The following is a 26,834-nucleotide window of genomic DNA, read 5'->3' as shown; positions in this document are numbered from 1 at the left end:
ACTCAAAAACACTGATCAACAAAAATGTACACTCAAACACACGCTAACACATTTGGGTCAAAATGCTGACAAAAACTCACTAGCTATTGATTCCGAAAGAAAAAGTAATTACAACCATAATTTTTTTTAAATTAAAGTAAAAAAAACATTTGCAGCTGGAACTTACTTCTTAGATTAGGCCTAAAAAAAAAATAGGTGTGGTTACGGTAACCCGACCTACCCTATTTTTAGGGGCCGATCCTATAACTTGTTATTACATTTGTCCAAAAAAAACAAAAAACAAAAAAAAACGAGTGCAAAAAACACAATGAAAGCGAAAGTGCCCGTGTCGCACACTTATTTTCCTGTCAAGTAGGTTTAATTTGTACACATTAGAAAAAAAAGTTTAAAAAAAAAAGTGATTGCCTACCTACCTACCCTATTTTTTTGGGCTATGTTACCGTAACCACACCTATTTTTTTTTTTTGCCTTAAGAAAATCTCTAAAAAAAAAATTATATAAAAATATTACCCTCGAATCATGGCAAAAGACTCATCACTGGCAAAGAATGAGCTGCCAGGAATAGTAGTCACCGTTTCCTTGCCAGCATTGATCAGGTCTGGGTCCTCCTCTCCTGGCTTGGGAAATGGACCCTGAAGAACACAGCATATAATTAGTTTCTGTGCAGGGGTGTGTGGGTTTACTCAGTTAAGGTAGAGTACTGAACTTGTGATCTTAGAGTCACGGGTTCGAATCGAGGCAGGGACGGACACGAGTCATCTTTATGTGCAGACTCATAGATGGTATCCATGTCCCACCCCTGTGTCACCACAGTGGCACGGAAAAGAACTCAGTCATTCTGCCATAACTGCAGATGGCTGATTACACCTATACACGCATACACCTGTGTATCTCATCTAAAGTTGGGGTAACACCTGGGAACATGCCCCTACTGGTTTCACCATGAGGGCGTAAAGCAACATTTATTATCAGTGTACTAGCTGTGCTTCTATCATTCACCCTCTGTTGTCCACAGGGTTATTAACTATTAAGTATTCTGTTGTGCAAAGACACCTGTAGGCTCAGTTTTGGCTGGTCTTATGGGTATGCTGATGCCATTGCATCTTATTTTTAAATCTGAACTTTACTACAGATACAGCTACTTATTTACGCTAGTTGTCACGGAAGGTAAAATGCAGGTTAAAATCAAGCAAATATTTAATCTGTACCCATGCAGCTTTTCTGTGTTACCATCATTTGTTCATATTTGAGTCTCACAATTAAAGTTAAAGTTAGTTGAAGACATCTGCTGTATAAGTATATGCTTTGCACTTTCTACCTTAAATTCAGCAAAAAAGAAAACCATGCAAGTTTATCACACACACACACACACACACACACACACACACACACACACACACACACACACACACACACACACACACACACACACACACGGCTCCACATTAAGAAGCAAATGTATTTTAACCCATTTCTAAATAACAAAATGAAAGAAAGAAAGGTGGACATCTTACAAGACCCAAGATTCCGTTCTCACTGTGAAAATAGACAGAGATGCCTGGTCTGACAAAGCTCGCTGCCAGCACTGGTATCCCAATGCCCAGGTTCACTGAGTGGCGTTAAGGACAAACACAAACACGCTCAGAACACAATATTTAAGGCACTGCGAACAAGAATTAATACTCAGACTCAAATGTTCCATGTATTTCCATTTATCTGTAATACAGGGGTGGAGAGATTGAGGCAACAGTGACACTCACAACCCCGTTTTGTTGTGGAATACATACAGTGGTACCTGTGATGTGAGGCCCCTCCGATGAGAGGAATCCTCCCAAGAAAGGACACCTGCTGTTGACTCTTTGTCTATTCCATCTTGACCATAATAGATACCTGATGAAAGGACACCTGCATTGTGGGGACACTGTGCTGGTCCCAAGGGTGTCCTTTTATGGCAGGTACCACTGTAAACAATTGTTTTAATTACAAAATAAGACCAATCAACAGCATCTTTCTGTCTCCTTTTCTCTATTACATACATATATCAAAGGATACCATACATGCCATCTTGGAACTCCAGTGCTACACGTTTAATGATTTTCTCCTTGAGCAGTTCAGGTGTGCTTTGTGGTCTTCTATGATCTTTATCCATGGTCCATCGGTACTTCTGCAACAAATCACATGGGTTGGTGTTTGAACAGTCACAGCTAGAGGTATTACGTCCTTCAGGCATACAGGATTACAGTCACCGCTAAGGTTCTGTTAAGACTTTTACATCTGATAAGACCATGACGGGCGCAGTGGTCTAGTGGATAAGACATTGGCTTCCTAATCCGAAGGTTGTGAGTTCAAATCCCGGCCGGCCGCGGCCGGTGGGTTAAGGCTGGAGATTTTTGCGATCTCCCAGGTCAACTTCTGTGCAGACCTGCTAGTGCATTAATATCCCCCTTCGTGTGTATACACACAAGCACAAGACCAAATGCGCACGGAAAAGATCCTGTAAGTGGAATCCATGTCAGAGTTCAGTGGGTTATACAAACACAAAAATACCCAGCATGCTTCCCCCGAAAGCAGAGTATGGCTGCCTGAATGGCGGGGGTAAAAACGGTCATACACGTAATAAAAACCCACTTGTGTAAAAATATGAGTGAACGTGGGAGTTTCTGCCCATGTACTAAGAAGAAGAAAATAGGATAAGACCATCCTTCAACTTAAACACACGACAAATCCAACACCCAGGCTGCTTCCTGTGCAGAGTGGGAATATTTTGTTGAATTAATTTGGTTTGGTTTGTTTGTTTGCTTAACGCCCAGCCGACCACGAAGGGCCATATCAGGGCGGTGCTGCTTTGACATTTAACGTGCGCCACACACAAGACAGAAGTCGCAGCACAGGCTTCATGTCTCACCCAGTCACATTATTCTGACACAGGACCAACCAGTCCTAGCACTAACCCCATAATGCCAGACGCCAGGCGGAGCAGCCACTAGATTGCCAATTTGAAAGTCTTAGGTATGACCCGGCCGGGGTTCGAACCCACGACCTCCCGATCATGGGGCGGACGCCTTACCACTAGGCCAACCGTGCCGGTTCAATTAATTTGGTAATTGATACCCATGTCAATCTGCTCAATGAATTCAGCAAAACATTCAAACTCTGCACAGCATGCAGCCACGCTGTTGATTTCTGGTATGTGTCCACTTGAAAGGATACCCTGATTACTTATGAAAGCCTGTCCGCATCTGTGACAGTCAACAATATGATCTTGTATGCGGGAAGAGTGTATGCCATTAATTCAATTTAAATTGAGTCAAATAACCTTCATTATTTCAAACTTAAGAAATTGGATACAGTGGAACCCCCTCCCCCTTTTTAAGAAGTAAAAAAAAAAAAAAAAAAAAAAAAAGATCAGGTCTTAAAAAGGAGGAGTCTTAAAATAGGGGTAATTTTACAGAGGCTATAGTGAACAGAACGTTTGAAAAAACAGGGTCTTAAATGAGAGGGAGTCTTAAATGGGGGTGTCTTAATGGGGGTGTTCCACTGTATGTGGTGTATTGAAACAACAGAAATGTCTGTTTAGTGTAAACTGAAGCAAATACTAAAAAAAAAATGAGAGTACATCTGCGTCAATGTCAAAAAGGCATAAACCACACAATCATCAAATATGAAGAACAGGGGCGGAAGTGCACCATACCTCCACTTTCTTCTCGTACGTTCGTCCCTTGAGAACTCGCTGCACGTAGATGTGGGGCACGTGGACGTTCTCCGGAGGAATCTCCCCCACCTCCACAATCTCCTCCACCTCTGCGATGGTGACCTTGGCTGCCTTGCACATCGGTGTGTTAAAGTTTTGGGCTGATTTTCTGCAACAAGTTTCATGCGTCTGTTTGGTTAAATAATGCAATCAAAACTGTTGAACAAATGAAGATAAGGATGAGGTACCATAGATATAGTCCTGTGAGGTTAGATGCTCATGAAAATTCGGGCTGCTTTCACACTCAGGGGAAAGCGAGCTGGTATAAAGTACTGTGCTATGCATTTTTTTTCTTCTTTTCCTGCATGTGTGCGTTTGTGTTTCCAACCCCTGAGACTTCCGCTGTACATTTTGGATCTTTATCAAACCTATGCGTGCACACAGGGGTGTTTTGGACACCGAGGAGAGTATGCAAAAAGTTGAGTCTGGTAATTAAATCTCTTGGCGAACATGGGGGTCGAACCTACGCAGATACGGACAAACTGGTTACAAAGACAGCGCGGCTACAGACTGAGCTAGCTCCCGCACCGTTTCATGTAAATAAATCAACTACCGAATCACAGGCATCCATATTTCTGCATGTGAGGTAGCTCAAAGTCTTTCGCATGTAATAAAGGATAACAACAATGCTTCACTTGGGGTTTAATTTTTTTCAGAATCAAAAATCTATCTCCAAATTTCAGCCCACCAATCTTACCCCTGCATAAATACAACCAGCCACAGCACATCCACCTGTGTGTATTTGAACAAACACTAATGAAGAATTCACACAAGGAGATTCGAACGTTAGCAAACACTTAATTACCCTTGAAAGTCACTTACCTGAAAATAAGATTTCCAGCTCTGTCAGCTTTCCAGGCCTTGATGAGTGCAAAATCGCCTCTAATTGCCTCCTCCATGATGTAGTTACGACCATTAAACTGCCGCTCCTGCACAAATAAATGCCAATTTCAATGTAAAAGTGAATACGGCCACATGTATGTAAACGCACACATGCATAGATCTGCTCTGAAAATGACATCAGAGAACTCTGTGATCTGAAAAAACAAAATTGTTGGAATGAACTTTGCAGCCTCGAAAGCAAGAACTCGCGCCTATTTCTCAGGAGCAAGATGGTTGGTTGGTTGGTTGGTTGGTTACTATAAGATGTTTGATGGGTTGTTGACAGACCAGCTTTTTTGTCGGTCCGAGGGGGAGCATATCGTCTTTTGTTTCATATTTATTGACCAAGGTTGAAGGCCACGGTCAATAAATATGAAACAAAAGTCGATATGCCCCCCGAGGACCGACAAAAAATCTGGTCTGTCAACAAACCACCAAACATCGATTTTGTCATCATTTTGGTAGTGAGAAAATAAGTGCACAATCAACCCAGGGAGCCATGCTTTGAAACACGGGTTCCGTGCTGATAACCACACGAGTCAAGGTTTGATAACCACTGGCAATCAAAGCTGGCGTGTGAAAGCAACTTTCTGTGTTTTTGAGTTCATTAAATGTTGGGATGAATATGTCAGGTTTGAGGATGCACAGTTCTGTAGGTTCATCTTGGTATTCCACCCCCTCGGCTTTCTGTTGTAAATATTAAGCTGAGTGATCGAATGTGGAAGCTACGTTTGGTCAAAGGTCACAGAAGATTTGCGTTGTGCAGCGAAGGAAAGAATCGCAATCTTGTTTCCGACTCAGTACCTCTTTGTTTTTCCTGTCATTCTGCTTGCTCGGCTTTGTTAGATGTTTGCATATCTTGTTGCTATTTTCTTTGCTTTTATTATTGTTTCTTATTTGTGCTTCGTTTATCGATACATCTTGTGCACGGGTCAAAATGTGTGTGTCAGGGGTCGTTTTACTTGAACTTGACGTTCGTGTTTCTCCGAACGTCTGTGTATCGAAACACAGATACACGCACTCCATGACTCTGTAAGAAGACAAAACATATCGCTAGGTTTCATTTGTTTTTGATGAATGTATGACCTTTCATGAAATAGTTTTGTTGGCTCACGTAAGTGTAGCCTATGCGATCGTAACTTTGTCTGTCTGTGCGTGTGTGTGTGTGTGTGTGTGTGTGTGTATGTCTGTGGTAGAAACTTTAACATTTGACTAAACACCGAAATACTCATTTCACCTGGTTATTTTTCAAGCACCATCTTCAAAATATTGAAGCAATGATCAACATTGTGTCGGCATGTGTGTAGTTAAAGCGTGTATCCAAAGAAAACGGGTGGTGGGGGGTTTTGAAGGGGTACAAGCAGTTGACTGGTTTCTGTGGTGTGTGGTATGTAGACCAGGTCAGGTGTCAAGACCAGGTCAGGGGTCGCGCGAAGGATTGTGGTATAGATTCACTTCTCCAGTTCTCACTTCTGCATTCGCCGATTCGGGGAAGACGATTTCATGTTGTTCGGTTTCTAAGCTCCAGAAAAGTAAATAAAGAAGCTACCAGTACCAAAGGGAGATTTCCTACAATTTGATCTGCACAGCGTTTTTCCAATGTCCACGCGAGGAAGAGCTGTCGAAAGCGCAGTGTCGATCTGGCAGCCGTATCCCGGTAAGTACAGAGACAGATCTAGTTGTCTCCCACTCTGATAACGTGTCACCAACTGTTAATCCGTTTTGTTTTAATTTCTTTTTATTTCAGCAGACACGGATGTCAAACACAGTGCTAGGCAGTCACCTCTAGTGAAATGAGTTGATCTAAAGTGCCTGTAATGTTTGGATGTCTTTAATTGTTCGTGGTTCGATTTATGTGAATTTCAAGACTTGCAGTAGAGTCTCAAGTTAAGTTTACTCTGCCCGAAAAAAACTGTCCATCATTTACTTGAACATGCAGATATAAGGAAACGGAATGAATCTGTTCTCAAAGTCAAAATGATCACGATTTTTTCCTCAGATTCAAAACATGCACTGTCATGGTTTTGTCTGTACATGTACAATTTAGTAAGTCTTACCTTGCAACAACTTCCTTGAACTTGAAAGACAGTTTTTGAATGCTAGATCTGTATCGCGTTTCATTCCAGACTCGATTCTCTCTTTGATTGTACTGTTTGCTGTTTACGCACTATCATGATTCGCTATGTAACGTTTGGTAAGCTTACCTTGCAACAGCTTTCTTGTCTTTGTTGGCATTTTCTTTCAAGGCAGTACAACATAAGATTAGATTCTTTCGGACAGAAGGTAGAATCAAAAATTTTAGTAATAAATTTTCATTTGATTAATATACTTACCCAACTCACATATAGCAATTAACCCTAGTTCAGTGCTGGTAACGCTGTACGCGTCCCCTTGGTAACAAGGAAGGCGCCTCTAAAAAAAGAGTGACATGAGACCCGTAAGGGTGTCTAAGCCAGCCCGGAAACGAGACTGCCTTCCGTATGCGCGCGCATACACCGCCATATGCAATTCATTCTAAAGCGAAGCCCAACTCACTCCTTTTTTAGACCCAAACACCCACCACAGCGGGGAGGCGGGAGGGAATAAACGATGTGAGTTGGGTAAGTATATTAATCAAATGAAAATTTATTACTAAAATTTTTGATTAAATTACATATCTTACCCAACTCACATATAGCAGATTGCTACTATAGGTGGCGGGTATATAGAGAAATCATGAAATTAGAACCTGTTCCAAGGCTACCATAACCGGTAACGCGGAACTGCCGTCCTGTCCCAAGACGTCTCTGAGGGAGAGGTTAATAAAAACCTCCTCAGACCGCCCGTAAGCCGACTCCAGTACTTCAGCCAAACGGCCCGACCAGAGGACTGTCAAAGAGGAGGCCCAAGGCCTTGCCTCATACGGTGAGAGGCAAAACTGCCCTAACATCTCCAGACTGTGTTAATCACCAGGTAAGCACCTGTCTGATCAAAGTAGAGACTCACTTGGTTAAATAAACTTTCGCAATATCCTTACACCTTGCTGTGCTAAGTGATATCATAAAAGCTTCAGATTTTCTGAATCAATGCCGAGTCCGTGACAGGTACCTTCTGAGAGTCCTCACGGGACAAATAACCACATCAAGCTCCCCAGGAGCAAGAGTCCAGTGTAGCAGTCCATCTAGGTAAGGTTGACTTCAAAAAGTCATACCCCTACCAGAGTAGATAGACCTGTACCCACCCTAAAACAGTGTTTAACGTCATTTCCAACCGTTCAAGGTTAAATCAAGACGGAGACGAAAGATAAGGCAAATGGCCTTTAATTCAACGATCTAACAAGGTCCGTGAAAGTCAGAAAATTTTTCGAAAATCGAAATATTAAAAGAGCCAAACCTGACTCTAAAGGAGCCAAAATCTTGCTTCCTGAATTGAAAATACAATTGGAAGCTGGTTTTCCCCGTTTTCCGCATAAAAGCCAAGGTAGAATCACGATGGAGATGAAAGATAAGGCAAGTAACCTTTGATTCAATGATCTAACAAGATCCGTGCAAGTCGGAAAAAACTTCGAAACCCGAAAAGTTTTAATTGACTAAACGTGACTCTAAAGGAGCCACACCCTTGCTTCATGAATTGAAAATGCAACTCGAAGCTTGTTTTCCATTTTTGCTTAAATGCCAGAAAATTTCGAAGCAACCCAAAAGCCATAGATCAGTCTTTCTTGAAAAAGATGTCCATATTCAAAATAGCCAGAAAGTATGCTTACTCCCACTTCTCACAGAAGCTACTAGAGTAAGCTTGGCCGTTTTCCGTGTAGATCCGCCAGGCTAGCCTTGAAACGGGTTAAAGCAACGCTGCACCAAGCCGTACCAAAGTGACAGAAATTACATAAAGTCTTAAAAATAAGACATGAAAGAAAAACGGAAACCCAGAATAGGTGGATCGCCACCTGCATTACACGTAGAGAAGAGGAGTTCATTCCGTAAGAAATAAGCGCTTCGAACCAAGCCAGTCTAAGTGACAAGCGAACAAACACGCCCAAAACCCCTATAAAGACTCTGAATCAAATCCAGAGTTGAGGCGGAAGCCCCTAAGTATCCCAAGGATATCCTTACAGAAGACATCCGTGTAACTGGAATGTGAGAAAGCAAAGACGCCTTCTTGCCAGCCTTAAGAGGTCTGGAACCAAGATAGCAAAGACCCGTACTGTGCGACCAACAGGTCGCCAAAACGATCTATGAGAAAGATCCTGTGAAAGCGAGGGTATAGAGCCAAAAGCTAAAGTAGATAACAGCCAGCCTGAAGCTTTTCGTTTGGAAACAAACGACAGCCAAGGCCTGCCCTGCGCTTCCCTTTTATCGTGAGCGTCTCTTTGATAGATAAAAGCCCGCGTGCATAGAAGGGGTCTCAAAAAGAGACCTTTCAAACAAGAAAGAGATTAAAGCCTAGCCAAAAGAACAAAACTTTAAAGGCAGAGGCTTACCCTCAGGTAAAAAACCGGCAAAGTTAACTCCTTTGTATCTGCGTCCTGTCAGACCACAAAGATATCCAGTTAGAACGTAACCACCCAGGCGAGAGTAAAAGCGCGTTTTGTTCAAACGAGCCCATCATAAAAACCCGAAGCCACAAACTCCCCGAGCTAGGAGATCTTGATCTTACAGACACTTTCTCCTAGCTATCCAAATCCAGATGGATTTTAGCCAAACCCGAGGGCGGTTCCGTAGAACAAAAACAGAGAACCTAAGTTCTTAAGTTTGGAGTTAACCGAAGCCTACAGAAAGCGCTCCGCGAGTGACACGCTCTTAAGCGTAAGACACAAGCTAAAGCAACGCCGCCGCAGGTATAAAGTCGAACGTTGTCTACACAGGTAGTGGTGACAAAGAAGACTCGCTTGTGAAAACTCCACAAGTACAAAAAGACCCCGCCAGAGGATCTAAGAACTTAACACTCAAAGATTCTCCTCAGAAGGCTCAAATCAACTTCAAAATGCCGCGAACAGCGACACAGCTGAAGTATAAGCCTCCCCTCGTTCAAAAGCATCATAACAATCATCGAAATGATGAGAACCAGTCACCAATCCCGATAAGGCAATACTTGCCAAAAATCGGAAAAGTTTTGAAAAAATTCAACACCGGAACTCCATGACCAAAACTCCATCCACCTGTCTCCTTCCAGCGGGAAAACTGGAAAAGGAAGTGGACACAGCCTGAATAACAGCAAAGGAACCGCAGCGACGGAACCGACAGCCAAAGGCTGAAAGGTGCCGACTACCAACACCCCAGTGTTAACGGTAGAAGGCTATCCCATCCTGTACCGGAAGCCACAGCCACAAAAGCGGAAGCGAAACCGGCCGTGGATTAGTAAACATCAGAACCCACAGGTAGCATAAAAACACACCGGACGATCCCGTAGTCCTCAAACCATTTCAGCTGCGAGCACCACTGCACTTGCTAACATGAAACGGAACCTAAAATCAGGGCTCTTCAGTAATGCGTAAGCACCTTCATCTGAACAGCCGTCAAGCACAACCGTGCAATCCGGAAGCTGACTCCCTGTTTGACTTAACTGTCCAACAAAGAACCAGCCCTCCGTTCGCTACCTGCCCCCCGTTCCTGTCAAAACCTAAATGCCGTTTTCCACTGACCAGGCCACTGCGCTGGACAACTTAAACGGCAAGTTAAGCTGGGTGTCATCCACCACCGTGGACACACCCTCACAATCCTCTCCTTCCTACTTGGTTACAAAGTTAGGAAGGTGACCCCCAGAGAGACTTGCATGGTCAATCCAAGAATCACTCAGACCAACAACCTCCTGCCCCCAGGGCGGAAGCTTACGTTGCCCAGCCACGAAAATGCGTGCCACATTCCTCCTGCGAACGTACACCACTTTCACCGGAGAACCCGGCTACACGCGGCCAATTGCCAACTCCAGGGCAATGGACAACAAATCCAGGAAGCTGAAGAGAACATCCTGTTCCTCCGAACTTCCAGAAGTCGGAACCAGATAGAGGTAGAGTAAGTTACCCCTTTGTTCTCAACCACCCCTTCCGGTCAAAACTTAAATGCCGTTTTCCGCCGCCCACGTCACTGCGCTGGACAACTTGAACGGCAAGTTAAGCTGGGTGTCGTCCATCCCCGTGGACGCACTCGTTATCCTTTCCTTCATGCTCGCAATGGCAATCAGGAAGGTGACCCCCGGAAAGACGCTCCCGGCCAAGCCGTTCGCGGTCGATCCCAGAATCACCAACTTCCACAATACCTAAATGCCGTTTTCCGCTGCCCACGTCACTGCGCTGGACAACTTGAACGGCAAGTAAGCTGGGAGTCGTCCACCACCGTGGACGCCCCCTCGTTAACCTCTCCTTCATGCTCGCAATCGCAATCAGGAAGGTGACACCCAGAAAGACACTCCTGGTCGATCCAAGCACCACCTAGCTTTGCACACAGTAAACCAGTCGTCTTGCACTACCATGCAATCCGAAAGCTGACTCCCGTACTGACACCATTGTCTAGCAGAGAACCAGCTTTACTGTCTACCCCCCGCCCAGAGGGCGGGGTCGGAAGCCACACACACTCGCCCCCGTCCCCAGACTGAGCAGAGTGCAGTGGAACTTCCTTACGTGTACCAGGGCTCTTACTCCCCACTGAAAGGCCGCCAAAGCGGGTTGAGTCAGCCGAGAGATAAGAACTTTCGCCCGGCCGCCATGCGCCTGAGGCTACTCGCTCCTGACCACGTGCCGAGTTTTGGCCGGAGAACCCGGTTACTAACTCAGCAGACATACCTTGTGTACGAGACGGAACGCCGGAATGCGAACCCAAAAGCGGACACGGCACAATCTCCTCATCCTGAGAGGCATGCACCTCCGCTCTCGTGACTGTAGTGGCAGGAGACGAGCGAACGCTGGCAAGCGAAGAGACGCCAGCCACACCCGAGGGAAGAGAACGAAGCTCCGCTCTCGTCGAAGTAATCTCGGCCGCTAAAGTAGACACCTGCGAACTAAGAGATAACAACAAAGCAGCAACATCAGCGGATGCCAACCCCGGCACCACAGGGGGAGAATCCCCCTTAGCAGGTTTATTCACGTGAGCGGTCTTGTCAACCGGCTTAGCCGACAAAATGGCCGCTGTCTTGTCTACCGGCTTAGCGGGCAAATCAACAAACACATCAAAAGATTTTTTGCAAGAGTATCTTCACCAGAAACGGATTGTTTAGTCTTCCTAGAAGATTCTTTAGAAGAAGTGGGCGCAGCAGCTACCTTTTAGGCGTACACCACTTCTTGGCATTGTCGGCCATGACACAACAAAGACTCACGAAAAATTTTTGAAAAAATTTTGCAAGTCCAAAAAGCGGCCAACAACGCTGCCAAAATCAAGAATAAACAAGAACGACCTCACCTCAACAGCAGTAGAGAAGTCCAGATGCAAGAAGATACCAAGAGGAACAACAAAGTCAAAAGACTAAGTCAAAACGGCTGAAACAGCCGGAGCGTACATCAAATGCGACCAGTCTCACTGGCGCTGAGCTTTGGAATGAATTGCATATGGCGGTGTATGCGCGCGCATACGGAAGGCAGTCTCGTTTCCGGGCTGGCTTAGACACCCTTACGGGTCTCATGTCACTCTTTTTTTAGAGGCGCCTTCCTTGTTACCAAGGGGACGCGTACAGCGTTACCAGCACTGAACTAGGGTTAATTGCTATATGTGAGTTGGGTAAGATATGTAATTTAATGTTAGTTTTGAGACAACGACAGTCGTCCAAAGAAAGCTTGCTGTGGCATTTGTTTGTGAATAGCAGACATGGGACTGGTCCGAATTTTATCGGAATTCCGATATTTTCCTTAGCTCACAGACCATTCTTGAGATCGATGCAAATTCGAGTGGTGGAATGAACCATTCAGCTGAAGCTGTCTGCGTCTGAAGTCAATGCATTCACACCCCACCACTCGCGTGAACCCATAGCAGTATCATGGGTCGCGTTTGATTGGCTGTCGATCTCCGACGATTATCGCCTGGGCTTAATTATTCACCGATGGCGGTTTGCGGGTTTTTTGATTGGCTGCCGATCTCCAAACGCCGAAGGTGAAAAATGTAGCATCATGGCGTCTGGATTCCGTATTGTTTTGTCGGCTGTGGAAGCTCTTACGATCGACGACCAAAGTGTGAAAAACAAGTGGAAAGCCAACTGGCTGTCAGAAGAAGTGACTGTCATTATCAACAAGAAAGAAAGGCGCCAGCTCATTGGCGACAGTATCGCCAAGATATCCATTCCCGGTCAGGCTGTGTGCACGTGGTGCGACAACGGCCACTGCGTGGTGAAATCCAAAATGTTAATAATAAATTTTCATTTAATTAATATACTTACCCAACTCACATATAGCAATTAACTCTAGTTCAGTGCTGGTAACGCTGTACGCGTTCCCCTTGGTAACAAGGGAGACCACCCTAAAAAAGAGTGATCCATCCCATAATATCAGACCGATGTCCGGTCCAACATCCGTATGCGTGCGCATACGCCGCCATTTGTATCATTCGAACGAAGCCCAACTCACTACTTTTTTAGAACCCAATACCACCACAGCGGGGAGGCGGGAGGGTTTAAACGATGTGAGTTGGGTAAGTATATTAATTAAATGAAAATTTATTATTAAAATTTTGGATTAAATTACATATTATTACCCAACTCACATATAGCAGGTTGCTACTATAGGTGGTGGGTACTTACCAAAACTAAGCACGCAGGACTTGTCCCGCCGCTACCATGGCAGGCAGCGCGGAGCTTCCATCCTGTCTGACAGAAGCGACGTCTCTGAGGTAAAAGTTGACGAAAACGTCCTCAGAGCGCCAATACGCAGCTTCCAGTACCTCGGCTAGCTTGCCGGACCGAAGAACTGCCACTGAGGATGCCCAGGCTCTCGCCTCATGGGTTCTAGCCGCGGTGAGAGGCAAAACTGCCCTATCATCACCCGACTGCACTAGCCACCAGGCATATGCTCGTTTGATCAGAGTGGAGATCCATTTGGCCAGAGTCACCTTCGCTATATCCTTACACCTAGCCGTGTTTAAAGATATGAAAAGAAGCTTTTGACTTTCTGACCTAACAGGCCGAGTTCGAGACAGGTAACATCGGAGAGCTCTCACAGGACAATTTGCAATATCGGGATCTCCAGGAGCCAAAATCTTGCTCAAGGGTGGAATGCGCAAGATTGGAGAAAGCTGGCCAGGTTTCTGGTTTTTCGCGAGAAAGCCGGGAACAAATTTGAGAGAAATGGAACCATCCTTCTCGAACGCAATATCCTTGTCTAAACCCGACAAAGAATGCACCTCACTACCTCTCCTAGATGTAGAGAGAAGCGTTAAAAACACAGTCTTACGCGTCAAATCGGCCAAAGTGGCTGACAAAAGAGGCTCGAACTCATCCGAGGCTAAGAAACGTAAGACCAGGAACAAATCCCATGCAGGGAGAAGCGATTTTGAACGAGCTGCTAAAAGGGCAGCCCCCTTAATAACACTAGCGATAACCCCTCCGAGCGAAATTTTGTGGCCTAATTGCGCGAGGGTCGAAGAGATCGCCGACCTCCGGACCCTAATAGAAGAGGGAGAAGCCCCCTGATCAGCCAACCAAGACAGATGGTTGGCTACCTGAATAGACCTAGGAGAAAGAGGTTTAACCCCGTTAAGCGCGCACCACCTAGACCAAGAGGCCCAGTGCGATGAGTAAACCGAAGAAGTCGATTTTCTATGCGCATGTCCAACGAATCTCAGAGTAGGGGAAGAGGCCCCTGCCCTACGCAAAGCGCTTCGGACAGAATCCACGCGTGAAGGGCCAGGATCTGTGGGTTCTCGTGCTGAACGCCTGACCGAGGCTGCACGAGATCTCCTCTTTTCAGGGCGAGAGGGATTGGGGGCCGAACTGCTAGACGCAGTAGGTCGGGAAACCAGTGCTGGCTTGGCCACAGAGGAGCGACCAGAACCAGCGCTGGTTTCTCCAAGTCCACTTTCCTGAGGACTTTGCCTAAGAGGCAGAACGGAGGGAAGGCATACGCCGGAAGATCTGACCAATCCACTTCCAGAGCATTCACCTTCCAGGCCAGAGGATCCGGGAAGGGGGACACAAAGAGAGGCAGTCTCGCCGAAAACCTCGTCGCAAAGAGATCTATCTTGGGCTTGTCGATCTGCGACCAAAGCCGCTGCAAAGACTGGTGTGTGAGAGTCCACTCTGAATGAACAATCCTGTCCCCTCTGCTCAAAGTGTCTGCAAGGACGTTCAGACTGCCCTTCAAGTACACTGCTGACAACAGAATGTGCTGGGCGTGACACCACTTGAGAATGCGACATGCAATGTCGGAAAGACTGTGAGACCGAGTCCCCCCCTGCTTGTTCACATACGACGCCACAGACATGTTGTCGGTGTGAAGACGTACATGACTGCCCTCCAGGAAAGGCTTGAACGCTAGAAGCGCCAGGGAAACGGCCTCCAACTCCAGTACATTGATATGTAGGGAGGCCTGAGAGCAATCCCAAACTCCCGAAACCATGTGCTCGTCCAGATGAGCACCCCACCCCGTCAGAGATGCGTCCGTAAACAACTCTCTCTCCGGCGGTGGACGAACAATGGGAACACCCCGGAACAAATCCGGAAGAAGCCAAACACCTGTGGTCTGCTGAAACCAAGTTCCCAGTGCGATCGGAGCACTCCAGTCCTGGGATGTCTGATCCCACCTTGACTGCAGGGAGGCCTGAAAAGGCCTCTTGTGAACCCTGCCCAACGGAATGAGGGAAGCCATGGATTCCATCTGACCCAGAACCGAAGTCAGAACCCTTGCACTGGCGTGATTCTCTCCGTAGAGAGACCGAATCAGACCCTGAAGCTTGTCGATCCGCCTTTGAGACGGACGGACAGACCACCGAAGCGTGTCGAATTCCATGCCCAGGTAAGTAAACGTCTGGGATGGTTCCAACTCGGATTTTGTCAGGTTGACAGAGAAACCCAGCTGTGCCGCCCGGCTCAGCACCCTGTGCGTATGAGCCTCGCAAAGCCCCCTGTTCTGGTGAAGGATTAACCAATCGTCCAGGTATGCTCTGAGACGGATGCCTTCCTGTCTCACAAGAGCGCAAAGCTGCCTGACCACAATCGTGAAAATCCACGGAGCTAAAGACAGGCCGAACGGCAGAGCCCTGAACTGGTAAGCTTTGCCGCCCCAAGGGAAGCGAAGCCACTTCCTGTCCGCGACATGTATGAGGACGTGAAAGTAAGCGTCTGTAAGATCGATCGACGTTGCCCAATCTCCCGGCCGTAAGGCCTCCCGAACCGAAGTTGGAGTTTCCATGGTAAACTTGATTACTCTCAGAAACTTGTTCAAAGGAGAAAGATCTAACACCGGCCTCCACGCCCCCGAGGCTTTCGGCACTACAAAAAGTCTGCCGTAAAACCCCGGGGACCGCGCGTCCAAGACCTCCTCTATAGCTCCCTTGAGCAGCAGAGCCGAGACCTCCTCCTGGACCGCGTTCCGTGCCACCAAATCCTTTGGCGCCCTGCAGGGCGGGATTATCCTGACCAGGGGAGCCTTCTGCCCTGACCAGAGAAGCCGGAACCCCGAACACACTATCCCCGTGACCCACTTGCTGGCCACCAGTTGCAGCCAGGAAGAAAGGGCCCTGGACGGGCCGCCCGCTACAACTAGCGCGGGGGCCACCGGGATGTGTTGTTCGGGGAAGTTTCATTGGGGGTGAGGCTTACGCCCCGACCCCCTGGAACCCCCGAAAGACTGACCCCTCTTAGGGTATGGAGCTCCACGCCCCCTACCCCTGGAGGAGAATGACTGCTTCTGGGCCTTCCCACCACCTGACGAAGACGTCTGAGGCTTAGCAGAAGAAAACGCCTGAGTCTGAGACTTGCCCTGAGGCTTCTGGAAGCCCTGTGAAGCCAAACGCGCGATCGCTACATCCCGCGCGTCCTGCGTCTCTTTCTGGAGTGCATCGAAAGACGCCTGCCCTAAGAGAGACCCCTCAGCAAAAGGGGAGACCTTCAGCCTCTCCACAGTCGCGGTGTCCCGAAATCTGGACCCCGTCAAGAAGGCTGATCTCCTTGAAAGCACCGCGTGAGTATACAGCCGGGCAGACAAAGTAACCTGTTCTCTAGTCACCTTGCCCAGAGTAGCCAGCAGTGTTGAAACATCTGTCGGCGACGCATCAAACCGAAATTCAAAAGGATCAAGAGATGTGGCAATCGATCTGGATAAAGACCTTTGCAGAGACTCCGACACGGACGTGAGCTCCAGCAAAGACCTTCCAACTTCCTCCACAGCTGTGAGAGAACCGTCAGTACATGGGACAACTCTATCCCTATTGTACCCGTCCTCTCTCAAAGCAGCAAGTTCCGGCGTCACCGGAAGTGCCCCTGACGGCAGAGCAAAAGAGTCAATCAGATTCACAGGATAAGGGGTGAGCTTGAACTTCGGAACACCGGAAGCAGCCCGAGCCCCAGGCTGAGCCAGCCAAGAGACAACGTCTTCCGGGGCCTCGCCGTGCTGAACCAACAACGGCACCGCCGGTTTGCGTTTACCACACAAGACGTTAGCCATTTCATAGGCAATAGTTGACGATTCCCGGAAGCGGTAGCGAGGCCGTTGCTCCTGAGCACTCCGGAAATCGTCAAAAGCAGAACGAGGTGGGTGAAGCTGAGCCTTGTCCTTCACCACCCCTTCCGGAAAGTATCTGAACGCCGTTTCCGCCGCCAGCGCCACTGCGGCTGACAGCTTCACGGGCAAATTCAGTTGGGAATCCTCTACCACTGAGGCATCCCCGTCTTCCGCCCTACACTCCGACTCGAGATCAAGCTCGGAGCCAGGAGGCAGAACATCAGACAGTTTATCGTCGGCAGAACCGACCACTTCCTGCCCCCCGGGCGGAAGAGGACTAAAACGGTCCCCGATATTCTCATAAAGAGACGTACGGAGGCGTTCGTCCTTTCGCTGCTCGTGGGAACTCTCACGACTACCAACGACTACCCCTGAGCTCGCACACCGGCAAGCGGTGTAGACATACCTTGAACTGGTGTCCCAAAAAGGAGAGACACCAACTTGGTACTCCCATCCTGCGAAGCATGGACATCCGCCCGAGTCACAGTCGCCGAAGGCATAGCGGAAGTCGAAGCCGGAACTGCAGGAGACTGCCGTACCTGTGCTAAGGAGAGAACATCAGAAACACCAGACGGAAGCGCTCGTAATTCCTCCCTAGTGGAAGATAATTCCGACGCAAGTGTCGAAACTTGAGCGCTCAAAGTCAACAATAAAGACGCAACTTCAGTTGGCGCTAACCCAGGGCAGCCATCTGAAGTTGAGGCAGAAGCAGAAGCAGAAGCAGAAGAAGAAGAAGCTTTGCCCGAAACACCACTCTTGCCAGAACGTAAACAAGCCTGACCGGAAGTTAAACTGACGTCTGCTAACACGGGAGATTTAACAGAAGTTGAATCAGAAGAAACAGACGCGGATTTTCCTGCGCCCTTCTCTCTCCTAGAGCTACGTTTTGGAGGCGTATCGTCAGAAACCTGCCTCGAACTAGGCTTCCTTTTGGCGCTATCAACAAGCGCAGCCTCCGCCATAGCGAAAGAACTCACGAAAAATTTCAAAGAAAAACAATTTCAGAAAAATTTCACAAGTACAAAACGAGCGACGAAAAACGTCGCTAAAGTTATAACAAAACGGAAAGATCTCACCACACAGCGTAGGTAAAGGTGAACAGTTAGGCGACGACCAAGGGGAGATGCCAAAGCCAAAGACTAAGACAAAATGCTGAAGACAGCAGGAGCGTACATCAGGAGCGTCCTTCCCAGTTGAACCGCTGAGAGAGAATGATACAAATGGCGGCGTATGCGCACGCATACGGATGTTGGACCGGACATCGGTCTGATATTATGGGATGGATCACTCTTTTTTAGGGTGGTCTCCCTTGTTACCAAGGGGAACGCGTACAGCGTTACCAGCACTGAACTAGAGTTAATTGCTATATGTGAGTTGGGTAATAATATGTAATTTAATACAGACTTGGTGGAAAAAATGTGTTGGTTCTGAAAGTTTTCAAGTAAGTTTTGTGTGTGTGTGATTGTTATAAATTCAGACCTGTTTACCCTAAACCCGAGGCAAGAGTACTTTCCCAAAAAGTTGAGTGTATTTTTCAAAAAGTTGGTGTACTTTGCAAGCAAAGCCATATGGGGGTAGGGAAAATGTACGCGTGGGTGCAAACGTGTTTGTGTAAGAATAGCATGTCTTGTGAACACCTTCATAATTTTAACTCCTTCCAATACAACAGGAATAAAACAATTGCATTTACCTGTCAGTTTATAGCATTATTTATAACCAGTGTCTTCCAAACAGATTGATAATGAAAAGATGAAGTTCGTGAAATAACATCTCAGAAAACATTGCTTCAGCGCGGACTACAGCCTTTTTTTCTGGCAGGATTTGCTTTGCGGGAATGAACTTCAGAATTCCTTGGCAGCTTTCAGCGGATTTCTTTGCAGCAACCTTGTCCAGGCGAGTTTTAGAACTGCAGTGTCGTTCGATGTCATGTTTCCCAGCATGGGCAACGGAGAAATCTGATTTACAATACTTGCAGTGTGCATGACTTTTTCCCATAGTAGACTCCACAATTGCTGGCTCTTTCTTATATTTCTCCAAGAAAATCTGCTGCTTCTGCTTTTTAGACTTGGTACAGTCATCCGAAACTGGCACATTTTTCCGCTTCATTTTGCCACGATTGTCCAGACGATCGCACGTGCCAACAAGGTTTCCACAGCTGAAGACTCGCTGTCATAGTTATCTCTCTTCGACCGAAACCGGTATCAGTTGTACCATTCCGTAATCAGCACACCAACACCGGAAAACGTATTCTAGACTTTTTCTTATGCGTATTTTGTGCGTGTGTCGCGTATTTGCGTACCGATAATAATTTGGCGTACAAAATACGCCCAAATCGTACTGGTAAACAGGTCTGTAAATTACACTTTTGTTTAAAATGCTAAAACATATTATTCTTGTGGTTTTTATGGCTTTTTAAAAAGGCATGATCTAATTTTTTGCTATCAGGAGAGGCCCCAAAATGGCCTTTATAATTCTAACATTCATTTTCCGTCAGGGGGGCTTTGCCCCCCTGAACCCCCTACCGGGGCGTTGCCCCTGGACCCCGGCTTACTTTCCTACTTTTGGAACATTTGCTGGTCTCATGTCTGAAATAGGCCTAATGGTACATGTGTCACAGTGATTCTGTATTTTTCTGCGGTTGATGTGGTTTCTTTTTTCCTCTCTTGTTTTTTCCCTCCTGAGTTGATCGTTATCATTTAAACAAGACCCTCAGAGAGTACCTCCGTTGCTCCTTAAAATGGAATGTGAATAGTGTGTTGGTTGTGTTGACCGTCAGAATTATTTTAAGAACCAGGCTGCTGCAGTCAGTTGACATGTTTTGCATATTGTAGGGTTACCATGCTGCATAGGTAAAGTGGCTTGTATAACCTGACTATTCTGTTTCAAAACACTGTTTATATTTGTGTAGGTTGTAGTCATCATAACTAATCGCATTTTGCCATTTGTTTCAGAAAGGAGGTTAACCTACAAGATCGACGCTATGTCAGATATGCCTCAGCCACATGAAGACTTCCGAATTTAGATCCACTCGGCATGGTGACAAGTCTTGATGAAAAGTATGGGACTGAGGACAGCAGTGGAAAAAGTGGCCACATGGCAGGTACCTATTGCTTAGTGTCTGCAGTGCAAAAGACAGATAAGCTGATGCATAGGTGTCAACCTATCATTGGTGTTGCCCTTATATGAGGCCTTCCAAAACCTTATTAGACAGCTCAAGACCTTATAAAATTGAGAAATATTTAATGCTGCTCAGAAATAAATGCTACCAACCCACACCCACTCCCAGTCAACAATGCTCCTTGTTGTACTTCTTGGTGGCTGACTTGCCAAGTTGTGCTCTGCCACGAATTGGCAAAACAAAATTTCCGCAGATGTGGCATTAGAGCTCACTTCTGGCGCTTTCGCTGGCTTGATAATTAATGTTCTTCCATCGATCGAAAAGATTTCGATTTCGCCACCATGTCTTTGTGCCCACGTGTTGAAAAATGGCTCTTCAGGTCGTAAAATCCAGAGGCACGCACTTTCACATGTTTCCTGCATGGGACACAAAACGAGTAGTCTGGGCCTTCTGATGAAGATTTAATCCATCCAGCGTATGCACCGTTGTTAAAAATTGGGCTCTCCCACTCTTTAAGATGTCGTCCGGATCCACTTTGCGATGTAGTTTTCAGCTTTTTAGCTGGAGGATAACTTTGCGATGCCATGCTTGTTGATCGACGCTTGATAGAATGTACCGGAAACCGGAAGTGATTTATAGGAAGTCAAGTGGAAAAAGAGTCTGAGTATGCGCAATGACAACGTTTGAGAGTCGTCTGCATGAAAGCGTCGATCGTTGTCTCTCAATCTCCATTGTTATAATTCATTTTAACTTTGCTGTAATTTTTTCTTTTCGCCGTATATTCTTCTTTTGCCCGTATAGATTTTCCTATACACCGTATTGGGTAAAAAATGCATTTTTCACGTACAGCAATACGGCCAAACCGTATAGGTTGACACCTATGCCTGATGGTAGATTTGCAAATGAACACAGTGCCTGTGTGTGTGTGTGTGTGTGTGTGTGTACGTGTGTGTGTGTGTGTGTGTGTGTGTGTGTGTGTGTGTGTGTGTGTGTGTGTGTGTGAGGATTGCACAAGATCTCATTCAAGGACAACTGCACCAACAACAAATACACAGTCATTTTATCTGTTTGCCTTCTTTTGAAAATTATACATGGAGTTGATATGATGCGTTACTTTTAACTGTGTGTGTGTGCGTGTGTGTGTGTGTGTGTGTGTGTGTGTGTATGTGTGTGTGTGTGTGTGACGGATGAGTTTGTGTTACTGTTTGTTGATTTCTTACGGGACCCTTGAAGGCTTCGCCTCTTGTTTTTTGTTTACTTTTGCCAGTTTGCCAGTTCGCTTTTGGAACTTTGCAAAGCAGTGTCGTGTCGTCTGTTTAGGTCTGGGGAAACACCAATGAAAAGAGCCGAAGAATCCCCGAGCGTTTCTATTGGGTTTGCCTTTGATCATCCATGTATAACCTGCTTCCTGCAACTATGGTAACCGGGGATTTATTGCCTGGGGAACATGAGATTTATTTCCCAGGTGCTTGTGAATGAAAACTCGTGAAAATGATGACAATATTGTTTATTGTCTCTTCAGCACAGTGGCAAGAAGGCTAGGTTTTTGCCAATAATGCTAGATAAGTGCATTTCTTGGGGATTACTCGAGGCAAGATTTTTTTTTGCGAGAAAAGGCAAGAATTTCTCTGGATGTGCGCGTGCGACAGAAAACATGACTGTGCACAGCTCTACTCTATCAGCGTCAACCAATCGTATTGAATATCCACCAAGCTAGCCCATCAAATTATTGCACCCTCCACCTCACCCTGCATGCAGCAACTTATCTTGCCACGCATACCTGAATGAAATGTGGGACGGTCGAAAGCATGTGGACTTACCTCCCTTGCCTTACTCTCCCAGATTATCCTTCCATTTGAGTCGTACAGGATGGGTTCACCCCCCTTGTGCACCAGAGTGCCGTAGCCGGTAGGAGTGAAGAATGCGGGGATGCCTGCACCACCAGCTCGAATACGCTCCACTAAAGTACCCTTTGAGGGAGAAGAAAGAAATGAGAAAATATTACAAAACATACTCATTAGGCAAAACAAAAAAAAAGGTGTGGTTACGGTAACATAGCCAAAAAAAAATAGGGTAGGAAGGTAGGCAATCACTTTTTTTTTTTAACTTTTTTTTCTAATGTGTACAAATTAAACCTACTTGACAGGGAAATAAGTGTGCGACTCGAGCGCTGTCGCTTTCATTGCGTTTTCTGCACTCGGGTTTTTTAAAAAAAAAATTTTTTTTTACAAAATGAAATAAAAAGTTATAGGGTCGGCCCCTAAAAATAGGGTAGGTCGGGTTACCGTAACCACACCTATTTTTTTTTTAGGCCTTATACATTTGACATACATGTGTAATGGAATAAGTGAGTGTTATTCGGAACCAGTCTCCTGGCACTCGAGAGAATAACAAGCATTGAAATGAACAAGCAACTTTCATCCTCATACTTACTTCCTAACTTACGGGAGCACTTACTTCCCTTTATTATGAGATCTCTAAACAGCGCTCTGCCTCATTTGTTTAAGAATCTTTTTTTATACTTATTACACACACTCACTTCTTTTTTTTTTTAAATCTTTTTTTTATCAACCGCAATATCATGATGAAATTCCCAACCCTGGGCAATGAAATATTCTGTATTCTGCAAGAGATCAGAAACATAATTTCATCATTGTCAAGAACTGTAAAAATTCTGTAGTTCAGCAACACCTCAAGAGAATTTATAGCATGTTGCTTGTTTGTTTTGTTTCCCACAAGTTTAAGGCAAATGTATACATAGACATGTTCAAAAACTGGAATACACACATAAGATGTATCCCCCAATGTGATATAAATTAAAACACATTACCTGTGGAGTGAGTTCTACTTCCAGTTCTCCTTTCATGTACTGATGTTGAAACACTGGGTTTTGTCCAATGAATGAGGAAATCATTCTTTTGATCTGCAGCAGAGTTAAACATGGAAGGTTGTTGGTTGTAGAAATAAGCTGGTTTTTTCCCTGAAGTTTTTACATTTATTTTACAAAAACCAAAATAATGCATGTTGGAAAAAAGACTATCAGTCAATTGACCCACACAAAATATTCTGATGAGACAAATTAAAGTCAAAAGCATCAAGCAAACTAGGAAGGTCCAGGGGCATCCCCCCCCACACTCTGGAATTTTGTTTGTCCGAAGAAGGAAAAAATGGTGGAATTTTGTGCAATTAACCTGGACTTAAAATATGCCTCTGACTGTATCACACTTAGTTACCAATGCAAATTGTGTGTGTGTGTGTGGTTGTGTGTGTGTGTGTGTGTGTGTGTGTGTGTTTGTCTGGGTGTATGTGCCTGTTTGTGTGTATGTGCCTGTTTGTGTGTATGTGTTTGTGTGTTCCTGGGTGTATGTGTGTGAGTGCCTTGGTGCGAGATTGTGCATGTGTGTGTGTGTGTGTGTGCCTGTGTGTGTGTATGTTTGTGTGTTCCTGGGTGTAAGTTTGTGACTAGTGCCTTGGTGCGTGAGTGTGCATGTGTGTGTTTGTGTGTTCCTGCATGGGTGTATGTTTGTGAGTGCCTTGGTGCGTGAGTGTGCATGTGTGTGAGTGTCTGGGTGCTTGCATATGTGTTTGTGTGAATCTGTGCATGCATTTGTGTCTGTCAGCCTGCATGTGTGCATGCTGATGTCAAAGAAAGCAGTGGTTTGTACGGTAAACCTGATGCGCATTTTGACTCCCTGAAGGGAATTCTAATGGGTCATCTTTAGATTTTGTGCACCAATGGCGGCTTTGTAAACACACATACACATGTACATAGCAAAACAACCCACAGTTTGAACAGTACCTGTAGTGCATAAGGATATTCAAATTTGTGATCCGTTGTGATAGAATGAATTCAATTTTTATAGATTTTTCTTCACTGCTAAAATCCCAGAAGTAAAAACACTAGCTCTATACCGATTGTCATCAAAGACAATTATCTCTTTCTCCTTGGTACAAATGAAATATGTCCAACCTGTCGCTCAATGAGCAGGAGGCCCAGTCCAACATCGGCCACACCAGCATTGTCGCTGACCACTGTAAGGTCTTTGACACCCTTTGCTAGCAGAGCACGTATCAAGTTTTCTGGTATGCCACATATTCCAAAGCCTGCAACAACAATCATTTTCACACATTTTGTTCAACAGTACTGACAACAACAATAGAATTCAACAACTTCAAATTAAAATTTGAACATTCGCAACACAGATGGCTCTGGTCAACCTATATCTTACTGGCATTTCATTTACTTTTTTATATCATACATGTAGTATATATATATATGAGTTGACATCTGTGAAATAACTAGAAACAATAATATGTAATCAGCTGATTTTAATGTTTCAAGAAAGCAGGTTGTATGCTGCATGTTTATCCCAGAAATAAAACTATGGCACAGTCAGACATATATGTATATATATATATATATATACAGAAAGAGAGGCAGACAAAAAGACTGACTCTGTTGTGACTCTTGCGACAGCTGGTTCCATTACACATGTGTGGACGTGGGTTCTGCAGAATATGATGCTATCAGCCGCCCCAACGTCGCGTGGATTTGCCCCAGGTGCGACAGCACCAACTGTGATAGCTTTACCTTCCGCAGCTATGAACTTGACTGCACGAACTATTTTGCCCCTCTGCAGAATGCTTCAATCGTCGACTCCATAGTATCTGGTGACCTCTTCTCCCCGCCCCGTACTAGTAGCCCTAAAGTCACCAGTCGCCCCTCCTCCCTATCCTCCCCGCAGCAAGATCAACAACGATCTCAAGCAAGATCAACCAGCTCACTTGCCTACGGTCTACCGAAGAAATATAACCTGCGCGTCCTCAAAGTAAACTGTCAGTGCGCCAACGCCAAGAAGCAGGAGCTTGCTACAGTACTCCAGTACACCAAGCCCGATATTGTCTGCGGCACTGAATCCTGGTTAAGAGGCATCCAGCCAGGGAAACCACCATCACCAGACCACATCAAGTCAGCTGAAATATTCCCAGACTACTTCGACATATTCAGGAATGACCGCCTGGGCAGAAGCGGCGGTGGCGTGTTCGTCCTTGTGCACAAGTCCATGACTACCGTCGAGCAGCCCCAGCTCGTCACCGACTGCGAACTGGAGTGGGTCAAGGTCAAGTTGAAGAACCGCAAAGACCTGTATGTGGGAGCATTTTACATGCCCGAACGGAATCAACGTGACCTGGACGAACTCCAGAAGTCCCTGAACAAGCTGACTGAAGACGGCAAGAAACAGCGAGAGATCATCCTTGCCGGAGACTTCAATTGCCCAGACATCAACTGGACGACGCACACCGCCCACTCCTCAGGGAAAGACAACGAGATACAAGAGCACCTCATCAACATCACATCAAACGCACTCCTCACCCAAGTACACCACACCCCCACCCGAGGCCCCAACCTACTAGACCTTGTGTTCACCTCCAACCCCACCCTGGTGAAATCGACTGCTAGCATACCTGGCGTCTCAGACCACGACATTGTCGCCGCGGACTTTGACGTCCGACCACAGATCACGCGCCAGAAGCCCCGTAAATGCTACAAGTTCAAGAAGGCTAACTGGGACCAGATGAGAAGTGACCTTGTCAGCGCTGCCCAAACCGTGGCTGATGAACACAAGGAGGGAAAAGACGTCGACACCCTATGGTCCACATTCAAGAACCTACTTCTGAACACCATGGAAACCAACATCCCAACCTTTACACTAAAACCATCGCAGACCCTACCCTGGCTAACGGTCCCCCTGAAACGTATGCTGAAACGCAAGAAACGCCTCTTCCACCGAGCGAGATCCTCCAACAACTGGTCCCCTTACCGCCGATTCCAAAAACACTGCAAAAGAGAGTTACGCCGAGCTGAGTGGAAGTACATCAACGGCACCATCCAAGAAGGGCTAGATAGGAACGACACCAAGCCATTCTGGCGGTTCATCAAGGCCAGGAAACAGGACAATGTCGGAGTAGCCCCCCTCAAAACCAAAGGCCAACTCCACAGTGACAGCCAGTCAAAAGCGGACATCCTCCTTAACCAGTTCAAATCTGTCTTCACCAAAACTTCCTCCCAACCCCTCCCCCACCTTCAACCAACCGCCCCTGACATCCCACCCATTACCATCACAGTCCCCGGAGTCACCAAGTTGCTACGACAACTGAAAGTCAACAAGGCGTCCGGGCCAGACGGCATCCCGAACACCGTCCTCAAGACCCTCGCCGACAGCGTCGGCCCAGCGCTTGCACTGATCTTCCAGACCTCTGTCGACAAGGACTGGTTGTCGGCCAACGTGTCGTGTGCCTTTAAGAAAGAGGACCACCACGAACCCGCCAACTATCGCCCAATCTCCCTTACCTCTGTCCCCTGCAAACTCCTTGAACACATTATCTTCCGCCACATTATGTCCCATTTCCAAGCCCACAAAATCCTTACAAACCTGAACCACGGCTTTCGATCTGGCTACTCCACTGAA

General features: G+C 46.2%; 1 protein-coding gene across 1 annotated transcript in view; it reads right to left on the bottom strand.

Moving 5' to 3' along the window:
• Positions 1–26,834, bottom strand: part of LOC138967107 (succinyl-CoA:3-ketoacid coenzyme A transferase 1, mitochondrial-like) — a 44,394-nt gene that overhangs the window by 12,266 nt on the left and 5,294 nt on the right. The window contains exons 3-10 of the mRNA XM_070339587.1: positions 24,335–24,468; positions 23,195–23,287; positions 22,185–22,334; positions 4,574–4,680; positions 3,692–3,860; positions 2,053–2,164; positions 1,515–1,609; positions 511–632 (exon numbers count right to left, since the gene is read on the bottom strand). Coding sequence (XP_070195688.1) covers positions 511–632; positions 1,515–1,609; positions 2,053–2,164; positions 3,692–3,860; positions 4,574–4,680; positions 22,185–22,334; positions 23,195–23,287; positions 24,335–24,468 — 982 coding nt within the window. The remainder of the gene's footprint in view (positions 1–510; positions 633–1,514; positions 1,610–2,052; positions 2,165–3,691; positions 3,861–4,573; positions 4,681–22,184; positions 22,335–23,194; positions 23,288–24,334; positions 24,469–26,834) is intronic.

Source organism: Littorina saxatilis, linkage group LG5 (genome assembly GCF_037325665.1).
Source record: "Littorina saxatilis isolate snail1 linkage group LG5, US_GU_Lsax_2.0, whole genome shotgun sequence".
Classification (NCBI taxonomy): Eukaryota; Metazoa; Mollusca; class Gastropoda; order Littorinimorpha; family Littorinidae; genus Littorina; species Littorina saxatilis.
This window is presented reverse-complemented; position numbering and strand designations above follow the sequence as displayed.